At 43.8% G+C, this 27,458-nt stretch overlaps 2 protein-coding genes across 5 annotated transcripts; one reads left to right on the top strand and one right to left on the bottom strand.

The window, feature by feature from the left end:
* Positions 1-331: 331 nt before the first annotated feature.
* Positions 332-13,692, bottom strand: CA5A (carbonic anhydrase 5A). Of its 2 annotated transcripts, none has more exons than XM_061594515.1 (7): positions 13,592-13,692; positions 8,961-9,158; positions 3,543-3,661; positions 3,085-3,180; positions 2,346-2,408; positions 1,701-1,856; positions 332-982 (listed from the first exon to the last, which is right to left on the bottom strand). In XM_061594515.1, coding segments are annotated over exons 1-7 (843 nt in total). In that variant the 5' UTR covers positions 13,593-13,692; the 3' UTR covers positions 332-772. The 2 variants fall into 2 exon arrangements, with proteins under 2 accessions (XP_061450499.1, XP_061450498.1); XM_061594514.1 differs by lacking the exon at positions 13,592-13,692 and adding an exon at positions 11,127-11,466.
* LOC133369323 (E3 ubiquitin-protein ligase TRIM39-like) lies at positions 13,657-21,553 on the top strand. Of its 3 annotated transcripts, none has more exons than XM_061594516.1 (4): positions 13,657-13,881; positions 14,827-15,235; positions 15,676-15,846; positions 20,942-21,553. In XM_061594516.1, exons 2-4 carry the CDS (start codon positions 14,834-14,836, stop codon positions 21,164-21,166), a joined length of 798 nt encoding a protein of 265 aa, XP_061450500.1. In that variant the 5' UTR covers positions 13,657-13,881; positions 14,827-14,833; the 3' UTR covers positions 21,167-21,553. The 3 variants fall into 3 exon arrangements, with proteins under 3 accessions (XP_061450500.1, XP_061450501.1, XP_061450502.1); XM_061594517.1 differs by having other exon boundaries at positions 13,668-13,881; positions 15,748-15,846; positions 20,942-21,531; XM_061594518.1 differs by lacking the exon at positions 20,942-21,553 and adding an exon at positions 18,224-18,742 and having other exon boundaries at positions 13,671-13,881.
* The last annotated feature ends 5,905 nt before the right edge of the window (positions 21,554-27,458 follow it).

The raw sequence follows: 27,458 nt of genomic DNA, 5'->3' as shown, positions 1-27,458 counted from the left end.
TACTTTTGCCCAGGGCTGTGGAGTCGGAGTTGTGGAGTCAAAAGCAATTTTGGGTGGAGTTGGAGTCGGAAGAAATGTACCGGCTCCAATTCCGACTCCTTCATAAATGGCAAATGTATATTTACTAGTAATAACAAATTTACTGTGGTAAAATGGTGGCACAAGGCATTTCATCACCAGCGCGTGAATCCAGAGCTTGGAAAAGTTACTTTTTTGAACTACAACTCCCATCAGCCCCAGGGATTGGGCTTGTGGGAGTTGTAGTTCAAAATAAAAACTTTTCCAAGCTCTGGATTCATGTGGTGGTGATGAAATGCCTTGTGCTACCATTTTACTACAGTAAACTTGTTATTACTAGTTAATATACATTTGCAATTTATGAAGGAGTCGGACAGTAGAAAAATAGAGGAGTCGGAGTCGAAGGACTGGCGTACCGACTCCACAGCCCTGCTTTTGCCCTTCTTTCCTTAAATGTATCCTCTCGTGGACATCTTTTGCCACTATACAGCCTTTGGAACCAAGGATCTGCCAAAGAGTAGAAACAGAGAATCCTTGATGATGGGCAGAGCTTGGGATTCTAACTTAAGCATCCTTTGAACTGCTACCTGCAGGAGGGATTTAGCCAAAGCAGGTTCTTATGTTACAGCCCATTAGAAGAGTAAAAGACTAAAACACAAACAAACCCAATACCCTTTAAAGTAACTGACCTCACATCCAGATACATTCTAAACAACACAGAAAGTGCTAATGAACATTTTAGGTTTTTCTCCCCTTAGAGATGCACAGATCCCTTGCGAGGCAAGTGCTGATGGACATGGTGAATCTGTTCCTTTGATCTTGTTTCAAAGGTCAGCTGGTGGTGGCTTGGAAAAGATGAGCGGACAATGCGATCTAATATCGGCTGGAGCGGACGGAAATTGTCCACCATCCTCTTCTCTTCTTCTCCAACGGGGGTGAAGAGCAACATCCGAAACACCTCGAGCTGGGAAGGAGAAATGGCAAAAAACAAAATTGCTCTCCTTCTCTCTCTCTCTCACACACACCCTCTGAGAGCTTTACTACCCAAGTTTGACCATTAATCAACAGCTGCTGACAATGGTTCTCATGCAGAGGTGTGTAAGATGAGATTTGTCTGTCCTTTGCCATCTGGAGACAAAATCTATCTATATCATTTGCAGATTCTCAGCCCTGAGAATGTGATGAGTCCTAGATATTCACAGGATGATGGCATGCCATCTCTCCATCAATCCTTCTGCATTCTTAATTTCAGTTTCCACGATTCAAACACCCAGAAGTTAGAGGCCCAGTTTGGTCATAAAGCTTAAACCATAGTTAGCAGTAACCATGGTTTGTTGCCTTAACCCTGAAGATCCCAAATGTACAGCAAAACCAACCATGGTTTATCTCACCCAGCTAAGCCCTGCCTCACCACCAGAGGCCATGAAAGGCCTGGCTGCTGTATCTTGCAAGTAAGCAGAGGACCAGCTTCAACCATGATTTGCTCAACGGCAGGTATGGTTTTTGTTGTTTTGATTATGTTATACATTTTTAGTTGGTTTCGCACTGGTCTTTCATTTGACTGAAGATACTAAGCTCCTGGAAAGCAACTTCCCGGCTGAGATTGCATCCTTCTTTTTGTTTTCCCATATTCATCCCCAGTAATATACCAGTCACAGGCGGAGAGTTTCCATTTGATCTACCTGATCGTCATCAACCTCTATCGCCTTCTTCTTGATGATCCAGGTGACAGACTCTGAAAGTGGCGGGGTAGTCAAAGATCCTGCATAAGTCCAATAATCAGGACATGATGGCAGCAAGCAGGATGGGTCAAACTCATCAAACTCAACAAGATCATCCTAGCAAATTCAAACATCAGGAGTTATTTGTCATGGCATTACCCGTTTGCAATACCAGCCTCCTGGGCTCCAAGCATGACGGATGGAGAGAGAAGCCACAATTCAGTACAGCCCTGCTCTACCACAGCACCCACACAAGAGATTCCACTACGTGTAGGAGGCCACTGGAAGAAAGACACACACACACACGACTCCCAAACAGGTGATAGTCAGACTGCTCAACTTTCTAAAAGAATCCCTGGCCCACAGTGGGAGTGAGGGCTTGCAAAATTCTTGTGCTCTAGCTGGCTGTGGCATAGGACAGGCATCGTACGGCTGCCGGGGTAAACATAACAAATGAATGCATCATTCAACACGCTGTTGCCAGAAGGGAGTGATTGGCTACAGCTCCCTGTGTGGAGCATAAGCTTCATGGCAAACCTGTTGATTGTTCCCGTATATGGTGTGAAACAGATACTGAATAGTAATTAATGTTAAGATCTATATTACCTTGTGTTTAATTAATGGTAAGGCATCGACTAACTTCTGCAGCCCACTGTGATTGACTCCAAGCTGTTAAGGGAAAAGACAGAAAGAGTAAGTTTTTACTTATTATATCCAGAAATTAAAGGTTTCATGCAAATGCCAATGATGCTAAGCCAGCATGTGCCAGCTGGGGCTGCTGGGAGCTGTAGTGCAAAACATCTGGAGGGCACCGGGTTGGCCAAGGCTGTACTACGCCATTAGTCTCTGAAGAACAAATGTCTGCTGGCATCCTGCACTTGTTTGTTCTTCCCCATTCTCCCCAACAATTGTATCTCACACTGGACCTGTGGGACAGTGCACTGGAAAGTCTAAATAAGTAAAATAATTAACTCTCTACAGAGAGTTTGGTAATCAATGCTGAAAGGTCCTCACTACTTTTCCCCTTTTTTCTTCCCTCCTTCCTAGAACTCCTTTTTGTTCCCCATTTAGTCCTTCCTCCTGCTCGTTTCTGATGTCTGTAGTTAACCAACAGTACATATACTTGCATTACTGCAATACTAAAAAAATGTTACTTACAGTGCACTCCTATAAATGTCTACTCAGAAGTAAGTCCTACTGAGTTCAATTGAACTTACTCCCAGGCAAATGTGCATAGGAGTACAGCTTTAAAAGTGCTTAGCGTGTCAGGGAAGCGTCTCTACACTTTTAAAAATAACAGTTCAGAATGAATTGCTGGAAAATTGTAGTTTTACCACCACTATACCTTCAAAAAGACTCCAATCACAGCCAAACCATTTTCCTCCATTAAAGCTTCTTCAAAACTGTCATATTTGCAAGAATTCCAGTGTACTAAATGCAGCTGAAATGAAATTCAATCAGTATTTAAGAAACATAAAGAAATGAGAAGAAACAATCATAAACTTTTACTTGAAAAAGTCTAGTGAATTGGGTATGAACCTCAAAGATCTTGCAATGGAGTCCTAGGCCTTCTTTCTTGGCTTCCCAAGTGTGCCACCCCACCCCACCCCAGACACATGGCCATGTGGCTACTGGCCAAATCTGTCCACATGTAGACAGAACACAGCACAAGAGTGAACATAGATACAGAGACAAAAATGCCTCTGTGAATACACCCAAGCAAGGCTCATTCGTGCGTAACATCCTAGGATTTTGCCTGCAAAAGCATCACATACACAGCACGATCCTCATTCTTCAACTTACCTCTGCTGGGAAGACCCTACAGTCAACTGTGTGCTCCGAGCCCCATTCGTTTACGGCCCCCCAGTGGAAGTGGAACTGCTTCAGCCTGTAGTTGTTTTCTAAAGGGCCTCCTGTAATAACTTACATACATACAAAAGAAAACGTCAGGAGGCTGACACTTAAGCTGCAAGCCTATATTGGGAATAAGCTCTAATGAAATAAACGGAAATTATTTCTGGACAGACAAGTATGGGATTACACTGTTAAAAGTGCATCTCTCTCATCCCCCTTCTAACATTGCAAGTAGCAAGACCAGAACCAAAGCAACTTTTAGCAAACTGACACCTCAACTTAAAGACACCCAATAAAAGGGAGGCAGGGGACAGAATTTGCCTGGCTTTCCCGAAAATACATGGATGGTGCAAAAACTGCACTAGCACAGAGACAGAAATCAGGTCTGAAGCAGATCTTGGCTTTATATGCAAAGTGCATTGCGCTGGTGGTGGGAGGGAGGAGGGAGGGGTGTTGTGGGATTAGCAAGAATCTTACATCCACATCCTTCTAATGGAAACAAATGTTCACACTTCAGGGAGGAAAACCACTGTGATACTTGCAAAATCACAGTGAGGATACACAGTAGAACTCCTCTGCTTCTGTGAACAAGTGCCTCTGGGCTGGCTCACTGTGGGTGCTTACATCCACAGGGTCCAGACATAGCCTCTGCACTGATCCCATGACCTGCCAGCGATACTTCTAGAATCCTGACAAATATTGCACCATCTGAACAAATGTCTTGCACATTTACAAGGAAGTTAGACTTGCTGATTATGACTGACCTACATCCTATTAAGGGTACTCAGGATCCTAAATTAATTATCTTTCTAATCCATATCTGAATACCAAGAGATTGCTATCAGTATAACACAAGAGTTGTTTGTTTAGGAGAAGTAAAATCCAGTAGAAGGTTTTCAACAGTAACAACTGAGTAATTTACTACTGATTTCCACAATTGTTCTTCTTGGCTAGTTCCTTCTTTCAGACAGAGGCAGATACCACATGCATCTGCTGGATATATATAATGAACGATGAAATATCTAGCCACACCTAACATGTCACCTAAATGTTTTTTCAGTGCAAAACTATTGCCAGATCTGGATAAATCCTTCACCCCCATAGTTTTTTCAACACTAGGATGGCAGCTGAAATTTCTATCGAGCTCACATATGAAGACAACCTAACAGGCAACAGCTAATTTGTAATAAAGCCAAGTCCTCTGTAAGAAATTATAAATTATAAATTGATGACCTGTGGTGCCATGTTTAGTCTGTTACTTGCTAGTGGCTATTCCTTTGGCTGACTAAAAAAAAGGAGCTAATTTATCTATGTGGGCCCAAGCCCGCCTACCCAAGACATTGTCCCTTCTCCCTCCTTGCTCATAATAATTTCACTTCTAGGAGATACAAAGAAAAGAGTTTGAGCGAATCTGCAGAATTATGGAAGACCATAACAAAGGAGGAGGCTGAACATGACTGCCCCCTTGTGGTGAAAAAGCACTGTGTTCCTATGTGCAAGTAATGAAAAAAATCACTGAGCTGTTTCCATTCATGTATGACTACAGAATAAGTGTGTCCTTCGAACAAACATGCATATGCACACGTTAAGCAAAATCCCGAGAAACTTGCTACACCTCCCATGCCATATGCCACTAAATAAGTAGTACCTGAAGTTTTAAATTAAGGGGAGAGGGAGAAAGAGTACCCCTGGACCTAGATGCCAAAGTCCTTAGCCCCTGCATAGTTTCACATTGTAACTGCAGGCAGCGATGTAAGAAGGCCTTGTTTTGCATTCCGCCCTGAATTCTCAGTCTACAGCACTGTCTCCATTCTGCTGCAATTCGCCTTCCTCCAAAAACGTTATTTATCTTGCTGCCCGCTGTGGTGAACTCATATAACTTACATAATTTATGTAATTAATTATGTAAGTTACTTTGTCATTATGTTATTCCACCCCACTCATTTCCATGAACAGGAAACACAACACAAAAGGGGGAAAATGTAATCAATTACTTATCATTTGTGGACTAAAAGCAACACCAGCTGCAAATACAGGTCCTGTTGGCTAGATAGGTTTCCGTTCCAGACACGAGATAAATAAAAACATCAGCAATTTCCACTCCTGTTTTCATTGGAATTCTCTGCAGGTAATCCACAAGGCACAGGTAAATCCTCCTAATTGCCCTTTGGAATTGCAGCCTGACAGCTACAACAGAGGATGCCAATGCCACATGGCAACCAGCAAGTGGCAACAGCATACACACAACCACCATTACATACCTGGGTGTCATGTTCTCTTTTGTTTTGCTTTCATTCTATGTCCAGCAGCGCAACTAGCCTCACTCTTGGCACCAATCTGATTTAGATCTTGTCTTAGATGCTGCCTCCTTTAAAGGCATGCTCCTCTATTCAGTTTCAATCCATTATTTTTCCTCTTCTCTATCTCTGTCTAGTGTTGCTGAATGGCAGAAGCAAGGAGAAAGAAAAGAAAGGAAGAAAGGAGCATCAGAAGCAAGCGAGAAAGAAGAGTAAGTGAGGCATTCAGGAGTCTAAAGCATACAAAGGAAAAAAGCATTATAGTAAAGCAAGAACAAACCTATTGCTTTAGTGCCATCCTAGTCCAACCTCCACTGGAATTAACAGGGTTTGCCATCAGTAGAAAAGACTGAGGACTGAAGCATAAGGAAGATACGTTAAATCAGTTTTTGACTTGAACTTCTAAATAACGTAATTACTTTTGACTGAAGGTTAATCAAGCATGTTGATATTTTTACGTACTAGTGCAAACATGCATTTATTTTACGATCTCCACTTAGCTATTGAGAAAGAGGGAGAAGTCAGAGGCACCACAACATTAGATTTAAGACATGGATCAGAACGACTTCAAAGCAAATCTAGAGAGGTCAGCAGTCAAAAGAGGAAAGCCACAGACAATCTGTGGATGTTTTCAGCTCAAGTTTACAGAGCAAAAGTTTCCCGCATGATGGAAGGCTGGAAAACTTGAGCAAGAGCATCTGGATAGAGAATGCAGAGGAACCTGGACAGCACCTGAAGCCAGCCACAGCTGTGATAATCATCAAATGAGATTTGGTAAGAAAGACCAATGTGCAATTTCTGTTAGCAGAAACCAAAGAACAGTGTGCAAAGGTACAGGATAATAGGAAAATTGAGCAACATCAGGACACTAAGATAGCAGAGATGTATTGCAAATGCAATGCCAGACCATTTCTTTCTCCTGGCAAATCTGTTAGCCTTGCCCAGTATCTCTTTCCAGTTTTAATATATGAGAAGCCTGCTTGAGGAACCCACACGCACACAAACACATAAAGATGTCTTAGACTGAATCAGCCCATCTAGCCCTGTAGTAGCTACTCTGATTGGCAGCAGCTCTCCAAGAGAGTCCGATGGAAGTTTCTCGAGCCCTAACCTCTGAGATGGTTTTCCAGGTGGAGACTGCAGGGAACTAAGCCTGGGAGCATCTACATCCAAAGCATGTTCTTCACCACTGAGTTACAGGCCCGTCACAAAGACGGCAACGCTACTATTACTACACACTCCTACTGCAGCAGAGCGATTACATTTTAATTCTCCTCCACAGAAATTGTACAACAAGCAAAACCTGTAAACAAAAGATCTGCAGTATGTATATAGCTTTCTTTATATACCTACGCATAAGCTTCAGCCCAGGAAGGTCACTACCACATAATTATTATTTTCAAAGAGCTGTGATGGGCAACATCAGGCCCATAAACAGCGGCCAATTAGGATCAAGGTTAGCCCTTATTAGGATGTTGCCTTATACTGAGTCAGACCATTGGCAGTGGCTTTCCAAGGTTGGGGTATTTCTCTACCTGAAGATTGAATCTGGGACCTTTCGCATGCAAGGCATGTGTCCTACCAGAGGACTCTGCCCCTTCTGTAATTCCCACTTCTCTTTGCATAATGGGTACTCAGATAACTGGACTTAATCAAAGTGCTGTGTAACTGACATTTTGGAATTCCCTCCATGTGAATATCAGACAGGTGTCATCTGTTGTTATCTTTTCAGTGCCTACGGAAGACCTTCCTCTTTCAATAAGCCTTTTAAGTAGAGACCTTATCCAGTCTGCGTTGGAATTGCTTTTTAAGATGCTTCTTAAGTTGTTTTTTAAAGATGTTTTGTTTTAAAGTCTTTTGTTTTTAAGATGTTTTAAAGTGCTTTGAGAGAGAGTGAGTGTGTGAGTGTGAGTGTGTGTGTGTGTGGTGGTGGTGTTGTTTCTGCTGCCCTGGGCTCCTTCTGGGAGGAAGGGCGGGACATAAATTTAATTAATAAATAAATAATGTACAATTTACTAAATGAACGCTACTAAATTTTCAAACCACACAAACTATGCAATAAAATTAAAATCACAATTTTAGTTATTGGCTAAACAGATTATCAGTGAAGGGCTTTCAAGGCAATATCTTACCTGTCTAAATGGAAACACCTGCAACAACATTAAGCATAAAATCACTTGGTTTCTGTCAGCTAATAAAGTCTGATCTTTCTTTTAAAGAAAAAACAAAAAGAGCTCTTCCAATGCCAGAGAAGGTAGTTGTTTTCCCTTTACTCAGGAATAAGTAATTCCAAGGAGAATAAGAGAACAACATGCTTTGCTAAAACCAAGCAACTACCTTGACTTCTAGATATTTTCAAGGACATTATTCAAAAGCTTATCTCTTAACACAGCCAAAGAGATAAGTAACCTTTTATTTCATTAATGTTTAATGCTGGCATCATACCATTCATCTGGGGATGCGCAAGCATGAAACATACTCGGTGTATGACTGACATCAAGGGCGTCCTCTCCAAAACGGACAGGTAAAAGCTGAGGGAAAGAGCATCATAAGCAATCCAGTACAAAGGACGCCCACAGCTCCCCAAGTCATGTATGGATTACATTTGGAGCGACTTTTAGCAAGAAGAAAACAATCATGGAAGTCATATTGAAAAGAGAGGGAATTGGGGACTTTCCTCCAGCTGTTGCTGGGCTCCCATCATCTCTGACCCCTGGCCATGCACACTGTGACCCGGTAAGAATTGTAGTCCAAAACCTCCTGGAAGGCCAGAGGTTAGCCACCCCTCTCACAAACCATGACACCACACTTTCTCCTGGTAAGCTAAGTGGGTAACTGTCACTCTTACATTTTAAATAGGTGGCTCAACAATCACAAGTGTATGCAAGCAAGCATAAACACAAGAATGCCCACTCACACAACACATATTTGCCTAGATAGTGAGAAACAGGAAATACCTCGCAGAAGATTTCTTTTAAAGCACTTGTTTTCAAGCTCTGTTTTTGCAATACAGTGGGTGACAAGAGGTACCTGCAAGGGCCAGAACTCAACAGCATTATCTGGGTCTTACTTGATTTGTCTGTGGAATCCTCAAACTCAACCAGGAACGAGTACCCATTGTTCCACATATGGAGGCAAGTGGCTGGATCATAGCGTATTTCAAGAGGTTTAAGATGGGGGTCGTAGATGCTGTCTCTCCACTGGATATTGATTGGAGACTGCCGACTGCCCCCCGGAATTGTAATCGGGCTCTGCCACAGTGGATGCACTGAAAGAAGAGATGGACAGTTTCTTACAAGCTGTATGGAGCTCAAGGGCTGCTTGATCAGTAGGAGATGCTTGGAAACTAGTGCTGCATGCGCAGAGGGCCTTTGGTCGCAAAACAACACTTCCCCAGTTTTGAAAGGAAGGAGAATTTCAAAAGCAGTTTGAAACATGGCATGAAGGGTCTGATATTTAAAAGTTCCAACATTGTTGGGAAGTTCCTGAGCTCGCCTAACGTAGTTCTTTGGTTCGTGGCCATAGCCTTCCAACTAAGAGTAATATTCAAGTCAGCCTGTTAAACAAAAGTTTTCAATCAAAGCAATACAGAGTTGTAATTCGCCTTTACACAGAGCAGCTACAATTAGATTTGCACATTAACAGTATTCTGCATCTGACTCCTTCATGCTGTAATGTGTAATCAACTCTTTTGCACTCTTCAAGAATTTATTAGGTTTCTGTAGTTTCTTTTAACAAAATCAGTTTGATATGCTGTTCTGTCACATTCCTTAATCTGTGCTCATTCCCACCACTGCTAAATACATACCAGCACAATTTCTGAGATAACCTTAATGTTAGTGTAAAGAAATGAAACCTATTTTGGGCAGAAAAGACTTTAAATGGATTTTTACCCTTTTGCCATCCTATTTTTATGTGATATGCAACTGAAAGCAAAGAGGAAGGCAAATCAGCTTGAGAATGCACTGCAAAAAACAACCAAAGGCCACTCACAATCTTGCGGCCTAACCTCCCTCACAGGGTTGCTGTGAGGATAAAACAGAGAGAATCTCTATGCTGATAAAAGTGCCACCTGTTGAATTTCTACTGGTCATATACTCAAGGCAACATGTCATTCTGTCCCAAACATGTGTGCATAGCTAAGAGGATACCCAGGCTTATGACTTATTTTAAAATTCATTAGCAAAGTAAATGCTGGTTGGAGGGATCATATGAAAACATAGTATCCATCAAGATTATTTATTTAAAACATAAATTGCTGCCCTGGGCTCCTACTGGGAAAAAAACTAATTATTTAATCTAATAAATAAATAAATAAATAAAACATTCATACCCCACTTTTCTGTTTTTCAATGTCCAAAGCAGTTTATGTAAAATCATTAAAACATCAACGAATATACAAACCAAAATCAATAGCAGATGAGAGCCAGAGGAGTAGAAAAGGGTTAAGGAAGTGAATGGCTGCCTGAAGGCAGAAATCCCAATTTGGAAGGGGGGCGGTTGATGGTAACTCAAACCTGGGAGACTAGGGTCCCACTCAGCCATGTACCTCAGCGGGTGACCTTAGGCTAGTCACTATGTCTCAGCCTAACCTCCCTCACAGGGTTGTTGTGAGGACAAAATGGAGTGGAGAGCCATGTACACCACTTTGAGCTCCTTGGAGGAAATGAGGGGGGTCTAAAAATGCAATATATTTATACATACATAAAAGAACGGGGTACAAAACACAAAACAAACAATCCACGCCATAATCCACCATACAAGGATAAAAGGATCACCCACCAGGACTGTTGTAGGGAGAACCCAACTAAGGGACCGCACTGGACTGGAAACGGGGTGCAAAGGCTTTGGGGAGTTTTTTTGGATTATTTGGGGAGGGGGCAGAGACCAGAGCAGCAGCGGGCAGGCAGGTGGGAGATGGGGAGGGGAGTCTAGGGCTGGGCTGGGCCAGGGTGGAACTTTAGGCTTACTTGCTGTAGCCAGCCCAAAATCGGGGGGTGGCCTTCTGGACCCCCCCCCAAATATACAGCAGAATTTGGGGTGGGCTCCTGCTCCAACAGAAGGGGAGAGGCTTCGGTTCTCCCTCAGGAAAAGGGGGGCAGAGCAGAGGGGCGTATGTCCCCAGAATGGGGTCTTTTTCCGAGGAGGACCTTCTGTGTCCCCGGGGGGGCCTGCAGCCCTTTTCCCGGGGGGGGCGCAGAGGGCCGGAGGGGGGCCTCGCGGGCCGGTCACTCACCGCCGTCGCGGAGGCGGTAGGAGGCGCAGGCGCCCAAGCTGCACCGCCGCGCCCCGCTGCCGAGGGCGGCCGAGGACGGGGGCGGCGGGTCCCGGCCGAGGAGGCGGAAGCGGCGGCGGAGGAGCTGGCGGGCCATGGCCGAGGAGGAAGAGGGTGGCGCTGGCGGCCCGGGCGGCGGGCGAGCGAAAGGCGCCCTCCGCGCCGGCCCCTTCCGAGGCCTCGCCCACGTCCCGCCCCGGCGGAGGCGAAGCGGTCCCGGCCGAGTAGATGGGGCGCGGTGGGCCGGAGCAGGAGGCTTCCCCCGGGCCCCTCCCGAAAAGGCCCTCCTGCTGCTCCTCCCGAGGAGGCCTCGCTTCGGGGGGGGGGGGTCCGGAGCTTTGCGCCCTACTGCCCTAACCCACCCACCCAGGATTGTGACCCATAATATACTCTGAGCAGGGCTTGTGTGTGTGTGTGTGACAGCATCCACCGGCGTGGAATTCATGTGCATCTCTTTTTTTGCCAGCACCCACAGTACTTTTATCGAGTTACTATTAATATAAGGTTATGAAGATTTGCAAGGAGCCAGTATTCATCTTCATTTTCTATGTCTTTTTATCTTTTCTCATCTATTCCTTTTTTTTAGAAACTACCTAGCTCCTTATTAAACCTCATATGTGAAGCTGCACAGAAACTTACTTCACACTGCCCAAATCTTTTTGACGCTGCACAAAATGTGACTAGCTGCACCTTAGAATAAACTTTGCCTTACTCATCTCCAGCGGTGTAAAACAAAATAAGATACAGGGATTTTATATATAAAGGCAGAAGCCAAAAAGTTTTGGCAGTACAATTAAAAACCTCTGTTCTGTTAATCACAATTACAGCTATCTATCTATCTATCTATCCATCTATCCATGTCATTTGGAACCAAAGCTGGGGGACAGGGTTCTATCCATCAGGCAGACACACTTATTGTTATACAGATATTTGTATAAATAAATAAACCCATGCTGTGGATGCAAATTTAGAAGTTGTTCCAATGATTTTAAAAGGCCTGCAATACATCTCACCATAGTGGGGGATTGTGTGGCCAGGGGAAGCTTCTCTGAGCCTGCACAGTCTGCTGTCCAGGTGCCGATCACTGTTTATGGGCAACTTCAAGCCCCCTCCCCATCACAGGCCTCAATTCTTAAGAGTTCTTTATCTTTAAACCAGATTTTGAGCAACAGCCCTCAAAGAGAGGACGGTCAGCTGAAAAGTAGGTCACATGGCCACTCTATGGAGAGAGAAATCCCACTGAACTCAGTGCAACTTACTTCTGCATAGACATGGCTAGGATTGGACTGGGGTTAATCTACTAAAAACATCCCCCTGATCAAATACTCCTAGGACAAGAGGTTTGTTTTTTTAATCTATCTACCTATAATTTTGCATCAAGAGATCTCCCTTTTTTCAACACACAAGGGAAATGCTGCTCCTAGAATGACACCTTCTTGGACATGTAAATATGCTTGTTCCTTGAAAAAGTGTCCACACAAAGGTAGATCAAGCAATTAAAAAACCTACTGGTATTAAGAATTTAAAGGAGCAAATTACAAATTGTAATATCTCTTTGCTGTCCGAAAAGGCTTGTCCATAAGTGATACAATGGCATCTACAGCTTACTTATTGGAAATTTTTAAAAAGTTTAATTCACTCACATGCATTCACACAGTGCCATACAAAATAAGTGTGCATAAGGCAGAGAGTTTTTTAATGGCCCAGAATGGTCACTGACTGACTGATAGAAGCTTACAGCTAGAGAATACCTGGAGATTTGTTTTGTGCTGAATCTGTCAACTAGGAAAAGCGGATGTGTGCCTGTAAAGTAATGGCAGTTCGCTTTTTTAACAGAGTTATCAAAAGGCAGCATGCAGGTGTCTCTGAGGTAGCTGATGTGGGGTAGCTGATCTTGGTGCTTTGTAGAAATGCAGGCTGCTTGCTTCCACTTTATACTTAAATATATTTATAAATAAATAAATGTTACCAAAAAAAAGTATATAAACATCTAGTGTTTTTGCCAAAACAAACTAAACCCATGGAACATCATTCCAGGAACATTTTACTGCCTAGAGAGACGAGGAACAGTCAACATTAACTTGAAGGCCTTTGCCACCTACAAAACACCTTGCAGAATTTCATGCAGTGGAATCTCCTTGCAACTGGGAACAAAAAGAAACTAGACATTTGAATGGGATAATATGGGAGAAAGAGCAAAGGCAGTTTTAAGTGAAGCATTTTATAGTCTTTCAATTCCATGCTGTGGAAAAACTTCAAACTATGAATGAAACTCTTCTATTAAAGGAAATTCTACCCCTTTCTCCTCTTTCCTGGGAATGAGATTAGGAACATGGTTCCCCACAGAGTTAAATGAAAATTTACAGTGCAATCCTATACACATCTACTCAACAGTGACCCCCTCCAACAAATTCAATGGGACTTACTTCTAGATAAGTACGTATAGGATTGCAGCCTGAAGATGGAAAGTTCCTCTAATGAGGAAGGACTCTTATTAGTAAGCTAATTGCTTACAGGTGTTCTGATGTCAGGATGTATAGCAAGCTATAACATCCAGGCAGGCTGCTTACTGTAGTTTGTTAAGAGTACTGTAGACTGTAGTTCTATTGGGAAAAGTATAGTTCCCAGGATTTTTGGGGGGAAGCCAGGTGCTTTAAATGTATGGTGTGGAGATGCGCTTAGCTTGGATGCTCTATTTCTTCCTTGTGTTTTAACTGTAAGTAAAATATTAGATTAACAATGTAATATGGCTACAGTGATCAAGTTTAGTATCTGACTATTTAGAATGGGGTTTCTTGTACTGTGGGGCAGTCAGTCAAACCCACTCCCATACAGTTATTGTTATAGTATGATTCCAAGTAACTTTACCTAGATGTAAATTCAACTGAGTTCAATTGCCTTTCTCCCAATGCCAAGTAAGTGTATAGGATTACATTCTTAGTGAGTTCTTAATTATTAAACACCTGTACTATAAAATGGAAATGGACTGCCTTCAAGTTGATTCTGACTTATGGCAACCCTACAAATAGGGTTTTCATGGTAAGCAGTATTCAGAGGGGGTTTGCCATGGCCTCTCTGAGGTTGAGAGGCAGTGACTGGCCCAAGGTCACCCAGTGCGCTTCATGGCTTGTGTGGAGGTTTGAATCCTGGTCTCCCAGGTTGTAGTCCAACACTATAGAGGTAGATATTTTTTAACTCTCTAGTCTATGATCATCATTAGAATAATGTTTTAATTCTATGCACACTTACCTAGGAGCAAACTCAAATGCTTATGTCTGAGAAAACACGCAAAGGGCTGGGTTGCTGTTATGAGTTTGACCAAATTCCTACTAAAAAGGATAATATGAAACATTTGTCTTTAGCTTAGCCTATTGGTCTAATGCCTGATTTGTTTAGAATCTTTTAATGGACTCTGTGTTTTCTATATATGTTGGATTCATGGTATAAACTTGAAATATGTGCTGTTTATGATGCATTTGTACAATGACTTCATCAAAAGGCTGCTTGCTTAAAATGTATTGGATGTTAATAGTTTTGGAAGAGTGTGTGCTTTCCACAGTTCAAAACAATGTGGATTTGGACTTTATACTAGAATGAGCCCTTTTTGTTGTGCCTTTTTGAACTTGGAAATTAAGTCAAAACTGCTGTTATTACTCTCCAGGGCAAGGATGGCAACTGAAGGATCCCTCAAGGAGCTCTTTGATGCCATGACTTGTCCCATCTGCCTGGGGCATTTCAAAGATCCTGTGCTGTTAGACTGTGGGCATAATTTCTGCAAAGCCTGCATTGGCCAGCCCTGGGCTGAGTCTGCTTACCCCGAGTGCAGAAGGCTCTTTCAACCAATGGATGGCCGGCCAAACTGGCAAGTGGGGAAAGTGGTCCAGCTTGCCAACAAACTGAGGGAGGAGAAACGACGAGAAAGGAATAGGGATGTGTGCAAAAGGCATCAAAAGCCCCTGAAGTTATTTTGCAAGGACGATGAAGCCCCCCTCTGCGTGGCATGTAAACGAACCAAGGCGCACAAGGGCCATCACATTGCTCTGCTGGAAGAGGTTGGCCGAGAACTCAAGGTAAGCAAATCGGACATAGGAAGCTGCCTTATATTTGCTAGCTCCATATTGCCTACACCGACTGGCAGCAGCTCCCCATGTTTCAAACAGAGGATATTCCCAGACCTACCTGGAGATGCAGGGGATTGAACCTGGGACCTTCTGCATGCAAAGCAGATGCTCTGCCACTGAGCTATGGCCCTTCCCCAGAAAGCTTTTTAGGAGCCTGCATTATACCAAGGTGGACCATTGTTCCATCTAGCTCAGTATTGTCTGCACTGGCTGGGCAGTGGCTCTTCAGCTCTGCCCGGAGAAGCTAGGGATTGAGCCTTGGTGGGGCCTTTTGCATGCAAAACAGGTGTGTTGCCACAGAGCGATGACCCTGTTTATGACTAACTGGTGGGATCTGCTGTCACAAAATAAGATGGAGGGATGGTTACTCACTTGGGTGGCTTTAACAGGGGATTGGACAAGTTAATGAAGCAAAAATGAGGTCTTCCCGCCAGAGCAAAAGCCTGTGTGTGTTTGCTCAGGAGAAAACCCAAGCCCAGCTGAAGGCCATGGAGGAAGGGAAGAAAAACCTTGGGGGCTGCAAAATGACTCAAGAGCCAGAGAGCTCAGAATGGCTGCTGGTAAGTGTTTGATTTGTACAGCTTTCAAAACCTTCATCCTTGACCCGCCTCCCTCTACTCCTCTGGCCCCAGAGAGCGATAACACAGAAGGGGGCTTCTCTTCCTGCTTCTTCCAAGGCTTCCTTCCACTTGGACTCCCTGGCGTCTCGTTTCCCTTTACTCCCAAAGCAGAGTGAAACAAATATGAAATGCACCTTGCTATGCGGTCTTACTTTAAATGTTGCTCTTTAACAAGGGATTTCATGTTAAGTGAGGTCTTCACCCCGCCATTGGTGTACGATGCTGTCAAGTTAATTGTCGTCCTTTCCCCTCTTATTATTTTCATTTTATTTATATCCTGCCCTTCTTCCCAGTAGGAGTCCAGGATGGCAAACAAAAGCACTAAACACACTCTAAAAGATCATATAAAATATATTGCAAAAAAAACCCTTAAAAACATATTAAAACAAAACACATTTTTAAAAAAGCTTTAAAAACTTATTAAAAAGCAATTCCAACACAGAGGCAGACTGGGATAAGGTCTCTACTTAAAAGGCTTGTTGAAAGAGGAAGAGTATTCGTAAGAGTCTTGGGAGGAAAACAGTGGAATAAGGTAATCTTCTGGCATTGACCAAGAAGGGATACATTGATGGGTGATGGTGTCTGGGACAGTGTTGAGGAGGAAACCTCTCTGCAAGTCTTTGGTTACATCCACACCACCCATTTAAAGTATGTGACTTCCCCAAAGAATCCTGAGAACTGTTTGCCATCGTGAGAAAAGGATGCTGGACTAGATTCGGCAGAGCTCTTCCTATGTAGTTTTCCCTGGGCTCTACAGTTCCCAGTACACTTAACAAACTTCAGCTCCCAAGGTTCTTTGGGGGAAGCTATGTGCTTTAAATGAGTGGTGTGGATGTGACCCTTAGCTTATACGTACCCCACCAAACATTAATCCATTCAATCACTTCTCCTAATAGTGAATGCAGGTGGTGAGTGCCAACAGAAATTGAGGCTGTGAGCTCACTAATTTCTTCAAAAGCAGCCGGAATGGTTTTTCTGGCTGTCTTTTGAAGTGACTCTGCCCCCTGCTGGCCATACCTCTCTTCCCCACTGCTTACTTCAGACCTTTCAGGACCCCCACAGCAATTGTTGGGCCATTCATTATCTCTGCCTGAGCCTGCAGGAAAGCGTTTCCATTGACCATACCTGGAGGGGCAACAGGTTGATCTACCAATTGGTTGCGAACAGGGCTGGCACCAAAGGGTGGCCAGGTTGGGCCCTGGCCGAGGGCCTCTGCGGCCCAGAGGGGGCCCTGAAGGGGCCCTCCTTAGGGTGTGGGAGTAGTAGTGCTCCCCTTCCACAAACCTTGGCAGGGTCGAAAGTCGACCCTGCCACAGATTGCAGAGATGGAGCTCACAGCCCCCCCCGACTGTGTGGGCCTGCAGCGTCTGCCTGCTCCACCTACCTGTCCTCTCTTTCTCTGAGTGCCCTGAGCACTGTGCATGCAGCTGCTATCAACCAAGGTAGCAACAAAGGCTTCTCTAAGGGGCTGAGGCCCCTACCGCCATCTTGATTGATGGCAGGCATGTGTGCACATGCAGTGTAGAGTGCATGTGCGCAGCGGCAGAGAAGCCTCCACCACCATCTTGGTTGATGGCAGTGACCTGTGCACCCAGTGCGCAGGGTATTCACAGAAAGAGAGAAGAGGTAGGTGGAGCGGTCCCACATGATCTGGGGGGGTGGTCACTGCGGGCTCAGGACAGGCTGGTGCCAGCCCTGGTTGCAAAATCTGTCTGAAACAGAATTTTTAAAAAGCACTCAAGCTGATCCAACTAGGGTTTTAGGGTAAAAAGGGACAGAGTTTTATTAGTGTCATGTGACCCCATTTTCAGAAAACAGACATGGAGACGCACTGGAACCGGCACAGCAGTAAGTGTGTCTGTACCCTCCCTGAGGCAGTGTAAGGCCACTGAGAAACAAGAGGGAAGAATCGGTTTGCTCCAGGGAACCCCAAGGCTTGCAGAAACTGTGTATGTTTAAAAGGAAGGAGCAAAGATCCCCTCCGCGCTCCAGAACAGCCCCGTGAGCCTGCTATGGAGCCACATAATGTTGCATGGCCATGGAGTGGGGGAAAGTGGAGTGCTTTGCCCCTGGCCCTGGGGGAGGAGATGGGACTATAAATTGCTTTTGGCCTGTCCAGTTCTAGAATTAAACCTGCTTGATATATAGCCTAGTAACTAGCTGACATGCTCCCTTTGTCCTTGAGCTGCCTCTGTTTGCAAGAGTATTTTCTGCCCTTGGCTAGGCCTCTTGCCCATATCCAAGTGAAGCCAGAAGAAGGATGTGCTGCCAATCTGTTTGCTGCAGTTGAATGCTGATCCTTTTCTCTGTCCTGCAGAAAATGTGACTGGATCCAAGTACAGCACCTGATCCCCTTCATTCTGCCTGAGGACCCTAAGAGTGTGAGACGAAAGATATAAAAGACAAGGAGCCTGCCTGACCACCCAAAGACCCTGGATGTTGTGCTGGACACAAATGATGAGCTTCAGGGGGATGCTAATGGGGGCCTAGAGGTGGAAAGGACACACCAGGCTGCAGGTCCTGGGAGACTCTAGTCCCATCCAATCTTCAATGTGCTGTCCAATTAATATGTACGGGGGAGATGGCAGGCTCCATCCCCCGCCTGTAAAGGTTCATCTGAACTCCTAAGTAGAGCCCCATGTACACACAGGTCGGGCTCTGTTCAGGGGTTCAAATGCACCCATTGTGTTACTAAGCCTGTGTACCTGTCTGGGAAGCCATGCTGTTGTTCTAGCCTGGTTGAGTCTGGGTTCTTGTATTCCCCTGCTAAACTGACCCATTTGCTCTGGGGAGAGCTTGCTTTGCCTAGACTGGAATAAAGATTCCTCATACTTTCCTTTCAGCCCTTGATTTCTGAGGTTAGGATCGATCCCTAGAACAAACTGTTGGGAATAATTATTTAACATATCTCTGTGGGGAGGAAAAGAAATATACTCCAAGTTACCCGTGAGGCGTGCTAGTCCTACCCAGAGTAGACCCCTTGAAGTTAATGGCCACGACCCACTTGGGTTCCTTAATTTCAATTGGTTTTCTCTAAGTAGGACTTAGCTGAATGCAAACCAATGTCTCCTCTATGGTTCTTTGAAAGGACGGATAAGTATTATAGTGAGACTTCATCCATGTTCCATTTTGATTGGCTCAATAGAGGCTTCGTTGAAGTGGCATCGTTCTGCTGAATTTTGTTCTTATCTGTTTGTGGGGGGGGTTGGTTACATAGTAGGGTCTTTGTAAAAAAAAACCCTTCAAAATAAAGCTTTTAGCAAAAACAAAAGTGTAGCAAATGGTTGTGTGCTGACGAGAAACCACACCCTTACCACTTTGCCTCTCCGTGCAAGAAGCTAATCCTCCGGCACTCATCATCTACAGCTGCTTGAGAGGTAGGCCATCTTGAGAGGTATCTATGCTCCTGGAGCCATCTCTCCTGATTGTAATCCAAGTGAGAGACCCACTGCAGGGGGGAGGGAGAAGCACTTGGTCAAAACGCTGTGGATTAGACAAGCAAGGAGGCCAGGCTTTTCTAGGGAGGGACAGCAGAGAAGAGCTGTTGCCTTCATGCTGTGCTTGTGAGCTTCCAGTGCTATATAGCACCTGCTCTCTGCATGCAGAAGGTCCCTAGTTCAATCTCCAGGCAGGTCAGGGAGAGACCCTTACCTGGAACCCTGGAGAGGCACTGTTGGGCAGTCTAAACAGTGCTGAGCTAGATCAACCAATGGTCTGACTTGGCAGCTTCTCAAGTTCCTATAAAATAGCCACATGAAAGAAGATTAGGTAGATTTTTGGTTCAATTCTAGTTGGGATCTTTTGTTTCCTGGGAAGTCCTTTTGTAGAGAAATGCCTGCCTGTGAAATCAGCTAAATCCTTTATCTGCGAGATGATACAGTTTACTATGACTTAAACTTCCCTGGACTAGAGGAGGTATAGGGAGCCTGTGGTACTCCAGATGTTGCTGAATGACATCCCATCAGCCCCAGCCAGCCTGGCCAATGGCCAGGAGTGATGGGAGTAGTAGTTCAGCAACAGCTGGAGGGCCGAAGGTTCCCCACACCTGGACTAGAGAGTGTACTTCATCAGAGGCATGAAGTGCAATGCTCAGCTGCGGGTGTACACACTTGCAACAAATCTTTGCATTTACTGCCTTGTTGTTTTCTATGAATGTGCAGTTGATGGTATGTAAATAAAATCCTGCCTTGTTACAGTTCTAGATTCAGCTGGGATGCTAAGCTATCCCCTTCCTGTCTTATTTACCCACTTGCGCCACAAGAGGAGCAAAGTACTGCCAACAGCTCATGCACAGTGCAGTTTATGAAGCCAAACATCTTGGCTTTCCATTATGTGAGAGCCGCAGATCCATGTGATAGCATCCATGAACTTCTACAGTTGTTTTCCATCCTGTGATATGTGGAAATGTCCACGCAATGTCTTTAAAACATGTTGGAGTAATTTCTTAGGATGGAAGCCTGAAAAGGGAGTGACCTCAGTGAAAGAAACACATATAGGCTTAGGAAAGGAGGAACATGTTTGCTTGCTGGGAAGACACAATGTTGTAAAAGCTTGCCTAAGGGTAAAAGTAGGGGAGAGGGCAGGATTGCGCCATTAACGGATAAGAGGAGTTGTGCTCTGTCTGTCCATGTAAATAGCTGAGGACATGGGATCACTCCAGGCATTTTCCTGTCATATTGATATAAAGGAGGTGGATTTGTCCACTCTACTGAAATGAACAAGTGTAGTCATAGAATGGGTCAAAAGTACTTTGGTTTCCCAGTAGGAAGGAATTGGCTGGTTTTCCAAGCTGTCCACAATCTGACAAAGATATCTGTTATGTGGTATATTGCTTACATATATATAATAATTTGCTTTGTTTGTAGGTTGCCTAGTGATAGGAAAAAGTAGAAGCTGACTCAAATAATTTTTCTGTTTACTATTTCCTGAAAGCAGTGGGAAGTGGTTTTATATAGTTATATATATATTGTTATATGCCTTCAAGTCAATTACAACTTATGGTGACCCTATGAATCTTTTTTGGATATATTCATAGGTTTTTCATGGGCAGAGGTGGTGTAAAAGCAAAATGGGAATATGGCAACATATGTTTGGTCACATATCCCCTGAAGCAAAAGGTGCCGTAACATGCAGAAGGGACTGTTCTCCTCCTCAGGGTTTTGAGAAGAATATGCACAGAACAGGCAATCCAGAAGAGCCACATTCTAACACCTGCAGCACACGTCGTTCATTTATTTTCGAAACGCAGGCATTCATATGATGCCAGGAAAAGGTGCTCAATGAAGGGAGTGTTCTAGCGTTAGACCAATAGTCCTGAACAGTGAACACTCTTCCTGAAAGAAGTCTGAGCAGTCAACTAATGGACACCATTATCAGTTCTGATACTCTGGGATAGCCTTGCACAGCAAGTTTCCCTTCTGATGATTTGAACTACAGCTCACATCAGTCCTGGCCCCAGGCTGTCCAGGGCACTTCAGCTGCCTTTGCCTCCAATAATGTAAAGAGAAGCAGATATAAAGCTGACCATAGTGCCAATCCCTTATGGACTCTTTCTAAATCCCTAATTTGCTATTTTTCCAAAAGAGCATTTATATAAAGATGTGCATATCACGTGACTCTCCCTGTCTTGTACACTTTTTATTTACTGTGCAGAAATGAACCGAGGAACTCACAGCTACAGGAAAGGCAGATAGAATAAATTAGTTTGGAAGAAAAGGACTAGCTACATTTATTAGAGTGTTGTTATGTGCCTTCAAGTCGATTACGACTTATGGTAACCCTATGAATCAGTGACCTCCAATACATGAATGACAGACTGATCAAGAAGATGATAAAGACAATGAATCCTCTGTCTTAGGGTTTTTCTACATCTTAACGGCTGTAGGCAAGAAGGAAGCCAGAGGGAACAGGGGTTTCTATGAGGAGCAAGCAAGGTTATGCTGCTGCAGGTTTGCTTGAGAAGCTGTATTCTGTCAGTGCCAAAATTCAAGTGTAACATACAATTAGCCTGACTCATTAAAGGTGTGTTTTAAGTTTTCTGTACTTTTGCATGTTAATGTGAATTCATCTTCACCTAATAGTGTGGGTAGAAAATAATGGAAAGGATATTCACTTTAATCTTCTGCCAGAGCTGAAAGAAATAATCGGAACCAAATGCTAAATTTGGGGGAGGTGAAAAAAGACAGACAAACAAAGGCAGGATTTTTGAAAAGACTTTTCAGATCTTACACCAAAACAAACCCCCGAAAAGGATGTGGGCAAGGCAGCAGGAAACTGCTCCCAGCTGACAAGGAGGCTTTTTGACAGAGGCTGAGTTGCTAAAATTGCCATGGCAATATGTTCAAGTGGACAACAAATGTATAGGACTAAATAAGCTGTTTCTGTGTATTTTTTTCCTCTTCATCTGCATATCCAAATCAAGATATGTATTTTTGTACCTCCCACCTCTGCCCGACTGCCATTAATATCTCAGACCATCCCTTCTCGTCTAATCTGATTGTTTTGTAGAGGCAGATTCTGAGCTAGGTGCCACCCAAATTTAAAAAACGATAATAACAAAATCCAAAAACTAGTGGGTTGGTTGGTAATTAGCTAAGACTGCTATACTAAACACACTTTACTAGGTGTAACTGCCAATGAACACTGAGAATTTGGCTGTGTACATACCATATACTTGAAAATGAAAAATGAAATGGACTGCCTTCAAGTCAATCCTGACTTATGGTGACCCTCTGAATAGGGGTTTCATGGTAAGTGGTATTCAGAGGGGGTTTACCATTGCCTCCCTCTGAGGCTGAGAGGCGGTGAATGGCCCAAGGTCACCCAGTGAGCTTCATGGTTATGTGGGGATTTGAACCCTGGTCTCCCAGGTCATAGTCCAACACCTTAAACGCTACGCCACACTGGCTGTCATACCATATACTTAAAGCATGTAAAAAAACCCACCCACATCTATGAATAGGGTTTTCATGGTAAGCGGTATTTGGAGGTGGTTTGCCATTGCCTTCCTCTGAGGCTGAGAGGTAGTGACTGGCCCAAGGTCACCCAGTGAACTTCATGGCTGTGTGGGGATTCGAACCCTGGTCTTCCAGGTTGTAGTCCAACACTCTAACCACCACACCACATTGGCTAAAATTCCCTGTACCCTTAACAAATGACACTTCCCAGGATTTGGGGATGAGAGGGGAGACATAATTTTGATGTGCATTAAATATATGCTGTGTATACAGCTTTGAGTAAAGATGCATAGGATTCATCCTTTGCTGTTCCTGTCTCTCCCTCCCCTCCCCTCTCCTCCCCTCCCCTCCCCTTGTGTTATATAAGATGTAAGCTCTTTGCAGGCAGGGACCTTTCTATTTTTGCCTATGAAGGTCTGGAAGGTGCCATGTACACTGTATAAATAAATAATAAATACATTTTCTTGCTGAGACACATCTTGCTATAATCAACATCGTATGGTTGCTTGGCAGAGTTCTATTTGGGAGGATGTCACTCTTTTGAACCAGGAAATTGCTTGCTTCAGTTGGCTAAGACTTTAATCCCTTTTATGCCACATAAAAAGGTAAAGGTAGCACGAGTCGTTTCCGACTCTTAGGGTGATGTCTTGCAACGTTTACTAGGCAGACCGTTTATATGGGGTGGGATTGCCAGTTCCTTCCCCGGCCTTTCTTTACCCCCCAGCATACGCCGGGTACTCATTTTACTGACCACGGATGGATGGAAGGCTGAGTGGACCTCGACCCTTTTTACCGGAGATTCGACTTCCTCCTTTCGTTGGAATCGAACTCCGGCCGTGAGCAGAGCTTCCTTCTGAAGGCACACTGGGCTATATCTGGGGGTTCTTATGTGCCTGCATCTCCAATAAAACAGGGAACTAGGAGAGAGGAGGAGGTGAGTCTCTGAAATTAGAAATGATGTGGTATAGGATGACTCAGACTGGTGAGTCAGCAACACTTATGCCATTCCTAACCACCCCGTTCAGAAGCCAACTGTGGGGTGGCATTAAGAAAAAGGGGAGGCTCAGCTACAAGACCTCTAAAGTTCCATGCAAGTGATGTGTGATGCGATGCACATGAAGGACAATGGCTCTGCAGTTTAATTGACACCAGGGTTATTTCTGATTTGTTTTCTCTAGTGCTTTCTGTTGGCATTCTACAAGCTTCCTGTTTACGGTCTGAAACATGGGCTGTGGTTGGGGTGGGAGAATTGTTCACCAGCCATGACTTGGGGAATAAAGGTAGCCCCTTTTCCTAGACACTTCCCACGCTCTAATTTCTGTGTCACAGAAACTGGAGAAGGGACTTAGCTCAGTGGTAGACAGCACACGCTTTGCATACAAAGGTTTCAGGTTCAAGCCCTGACATCTCTTGGTAGGGCTGGGAAAGAGCCTGCCCCTGCTGGGAGGAAGGGCAGGATATAAACCTAATAAATAAATAAATATTGGAGAGTGCTGCCAGTCAGTGCAGACAGTCATGAGCTAGATGGACTAGTGATCTGACGTGGTATAAAACAGCTTTCGGTGTTCCGTCCAAATGGAAGCCAATCTGGGATCTTGTTGTCTGAGCATGTGCAGATAAAGTTGTGCAGGGGTATGCTTCTGGAAGAAGATTGGCAGGGTTGAAAGAAAACTAAGGGGATTTCATGAGCTAATAATCCTTGACATGTATGCCTGGCTTCCAGGATGCCTGCTCCTGAAGGATGGCTCTGGTCATCTCCTGCAGCCCTTCCATCAGGCTATAGGAGAGTGGGAGGGGACTGCAGGGCCACTCCATTGGCTCTGCTGAAACAACAGACACTTCTGGCTCCTCTTCTCTTTGAACTCTTTCCATTCCTGCCAGTCATTACAAGAACTGTGTAGCAAAGAAACAGTGGCTGAGTTTTCTGTTTTCCTCAACTCCCCTCCCCCTTTTGTTTTATGACTTTAAAGATTATATGCCTGATGGCAGGGACTAAAGAATGGTATAAAAATGCTTTCTATAAATGAGTAACAGAGATTCAGCAGGCGCCTTCTGTTTTAACTTTTAAGTGCCTGCTGAAAAACTTTCTGTTCTGCCAGGCTTAAGCAAGTAATTAAGAAGATGTCTTTTTGCAATTGTTGACCTTTGTTTTTATTGCATTTCAAATGTTTTTATCATATGGTTGTTTGTTGCTTTGTTTTAACTTGTAAACCGCTTTGAAGTTTTTATACAGGACTCCAACCTCCATCTGCTCTGCTGAAAGACCAGTTTTGCTTCATCCCTTAAACTGTCACCTGCAGCAGCCATTCCATCAGGCTACAGGAGAGGGAGGGAGGTGTGACCGCAGGGTCTCCTCTGGCCACTCTGCAGAAAGACCAGCCACTTCTGGCTCCTCCCCTCCATGAGCTCTTTCCATTCCAGCTGGTTCTTACAAGAATCAGCCTCGCAAGACCTTCTCTCGGTCCCACCGGTGAGAACAGTTAGCCTGGTACGGACCAGAGAGAGGGCATTCTCTGTTGTGGCCCCCACCCTCTGGAACTCCCTCCCTTTCGATCTCAGACATGCTCCTTCCCTGTCCAGCTATCGCCGAGCCTTGAAGACCTGGCTGTTCAGGCAGGCCTACAAGATTGGGACAGATTAACTTATGTTCTGAATTAAAGGATGGTTTTTTAGCTTAAAATTTGATTATGTTGATGTATATGGATTGTTTTTATTCTTGTTGTTCGTCGCCTAGAGTGTCCCTAACCCGGACAGATAGGCGGCTGAAAAATAAAATTTATTATTATTATTATTATTATTAAGTCTGTAACCAAGAAATAGAGCCTGAGGATGCTTCCAGATGGGAGTTAATTGTGGAATCAGTGCTGCTCATATACACTAGGGTGTTGTTTTTTGCAGTGTCCACACAACATTCATCATCACTGTCATCAAAAAGCCAGCCAATACTCTTTTTTGTTAAAATTTAAAAGGATTTCCTTTTACTGTGAAAAACCTGTTTAAGTCAAAATAACCAGTTACACATTCACAGTCACAGCTGATGTGGAATCTTATTAATGCATAGGGGGGCAGTCTGTCCTGTGTGGGGTGGGGTTTAGGCTGATGGCCTGTAATACCCCCCAATTCTGTTTGCTCCTCTGCTGAGCACAACCTATGCCATTTTTCTTTCCCAGCAGCCCAGACAATCCAAGCATGGCTGTCTCCACCAATTGCCCCATGCAGTCTGCTTCTGTACTGGAATTCTTTTTCAATGTTTGTTTTAATTGTTGCATAGCTTGTGTGTGCACTGCCCCAGGGCCCCTTTGGGAGGAAGGGCAGGATATACATTTAATAATAACATAATGATGAAGGCATGTATGAATTTCAGAAACATAAGAAGAGCTGCTCTCTCAAGTTCTCTTAATACTAAGCTTTTGTGCAAGAATAATATTTATCTCTCTTGTCATGTATTTGTGAAGATCAAATATTATTCTTGCACAAAGACTCAGTATTAATTTAAAACAGTAACATACAAATGGAAATTGATATTGCCTGCTCCAAGCACAAGCCTCACAAAGATGGAACCCTAACCATGTCTACTCAGAAGTGAGTCTTATTGAATTCAATGGACTTACTCACAAGTAGAGATAGAAGGATCAGTCCATTTCAGTTCTCTGTTTTTAATTTTTTAAATCTTAAATTCAGTTCTCCACATTTCTGCAGCAATTTTTTAAAATCCTCATGAATATTCTTCAGCATTTTGGTGTGAATTTCTCCTAATAAACACATTTTTATGCAGCTTTGACTAATGCACACATTTTGCAAGCAATTTTTGCTAATATGCATTTCTGTGCATTATTTTCACAATTGTACTCACTTTTATGCACACTTTCCCATATGCATTTTTGTAAAAATTGTTTGGTTAGAGAATTGCATTGCAAAATTTGGATAAGCGCAAATTTCAAAGGATGGCTGTTTTTCGGTTCTCATGCTGTTTCAGAAAGTGCCGATTTGATAGATTTGGCTTTAAGTGTGAACGGAATCACATTTCTCCCCCATCCGTCCTCCCAGGTAAGTGGGGTTAGGACTGCAGGATAAGTCTGAAAACATTTGTCATCGTACACTTCCTGGGATTTTTAATTTTATTTAGGTTTACACACATAGGTAAATAATACTTGTGCACATAATGACAATTGAAGAAGGTAATGCAGGGTGAGAGCTGTGTTACTGAGGGGAGGTCAAAAATCTAATCTTGATATATTCTGTCAGGCTCTACGGATTGGTAAGTGGCGGAATAGCAATGAGTATCTATGACTGAGAAATGTGTGGAATGTGTGGAAACTAATGTCCCAAATATGCACAGAGAAAAATTAGATCTGAACAACATGTTTGCAATATAAGCACACACACACACACACAGTGTGCAAACACCATGAGTTTGCCCTTTTCCTCCTCCCTGTCAATCCCTTTTCCTTTTGTGTCATGTCTTTTAGTTTGTAAGCCTGGGGCAGGGACTGTCTTATCAAGATATTTGTCATCCAGTCTGGGAGCCTTTTTTGGCTAAAAAGCAGGATTGTAAAAATGCTTCAAATAAGTAAAGTTCCTGTTAGCATTGGGTGA

The sequence above is a fragment of the Rhineura floridana genome, chromosome 13 (genome assembly GCF_030035675.1).
Source record: "Rhineura floridana isolate rRhiFlo1 chromosome 13, rRhiFlo1.hap2, whole genome shotgun sequence".
Lineage (NCBI taxonomy): Eukaryota > Metazoa > Chordata > Lepidosauria > Squamata > Rhineuridae > Rhineura > Rhineura floridana.
Note: the sequence above shows the minus strand (reverse complement) of the source record. Positions and strands in the feature narration are given on the sequence as shown.

Bases quoted from the DNA above. Each gene is read 5' to 3' on its own strand.
- CA5A (XM_061594514.1), bottom strand. From the start codon at position 11,262: ATGGCCCGCCAGCTCCTCCGCCGCCGCTTCCGCCTCCTCGGCCGGGAC. The intron at 2,409-3,084 runs GTATAGTGGTGG...TTCCCTTAACAG, and splicing joins TGATTGGAGTCTTTTTGAAG to CTTGGAGTCAATCACAGTGG. The intron at 1,857-2,345 runs GTAATATAGATC...TGAATTTGCTAG, and splicing joins TACCATTAATTAAACACAAG to GATGATCTTGTTGAGTTTGA.
- LOC133369323 (XM_061594516.1), top strand. From the start codon at position 14,834: ATGGCAACTGAAGGATCCCTCAAGGAGCTCTTTGATGCCATGACTTGT. The intron at 15,236-15,675 runs GTAAGCAAATCG...TGGCTTTAACAG, and splicing joins AGGTTGGCCGAGAACTCAAG to GGGATTGGACAAGTTAATGA. The intron at 15,847-20,941 runs GTAAGTGTTTGA...ATATATTCATAG, and splicing joins AGAGCTCAGAATGGCTGCTG to GTTTTTCATGGGCAGAGGTG.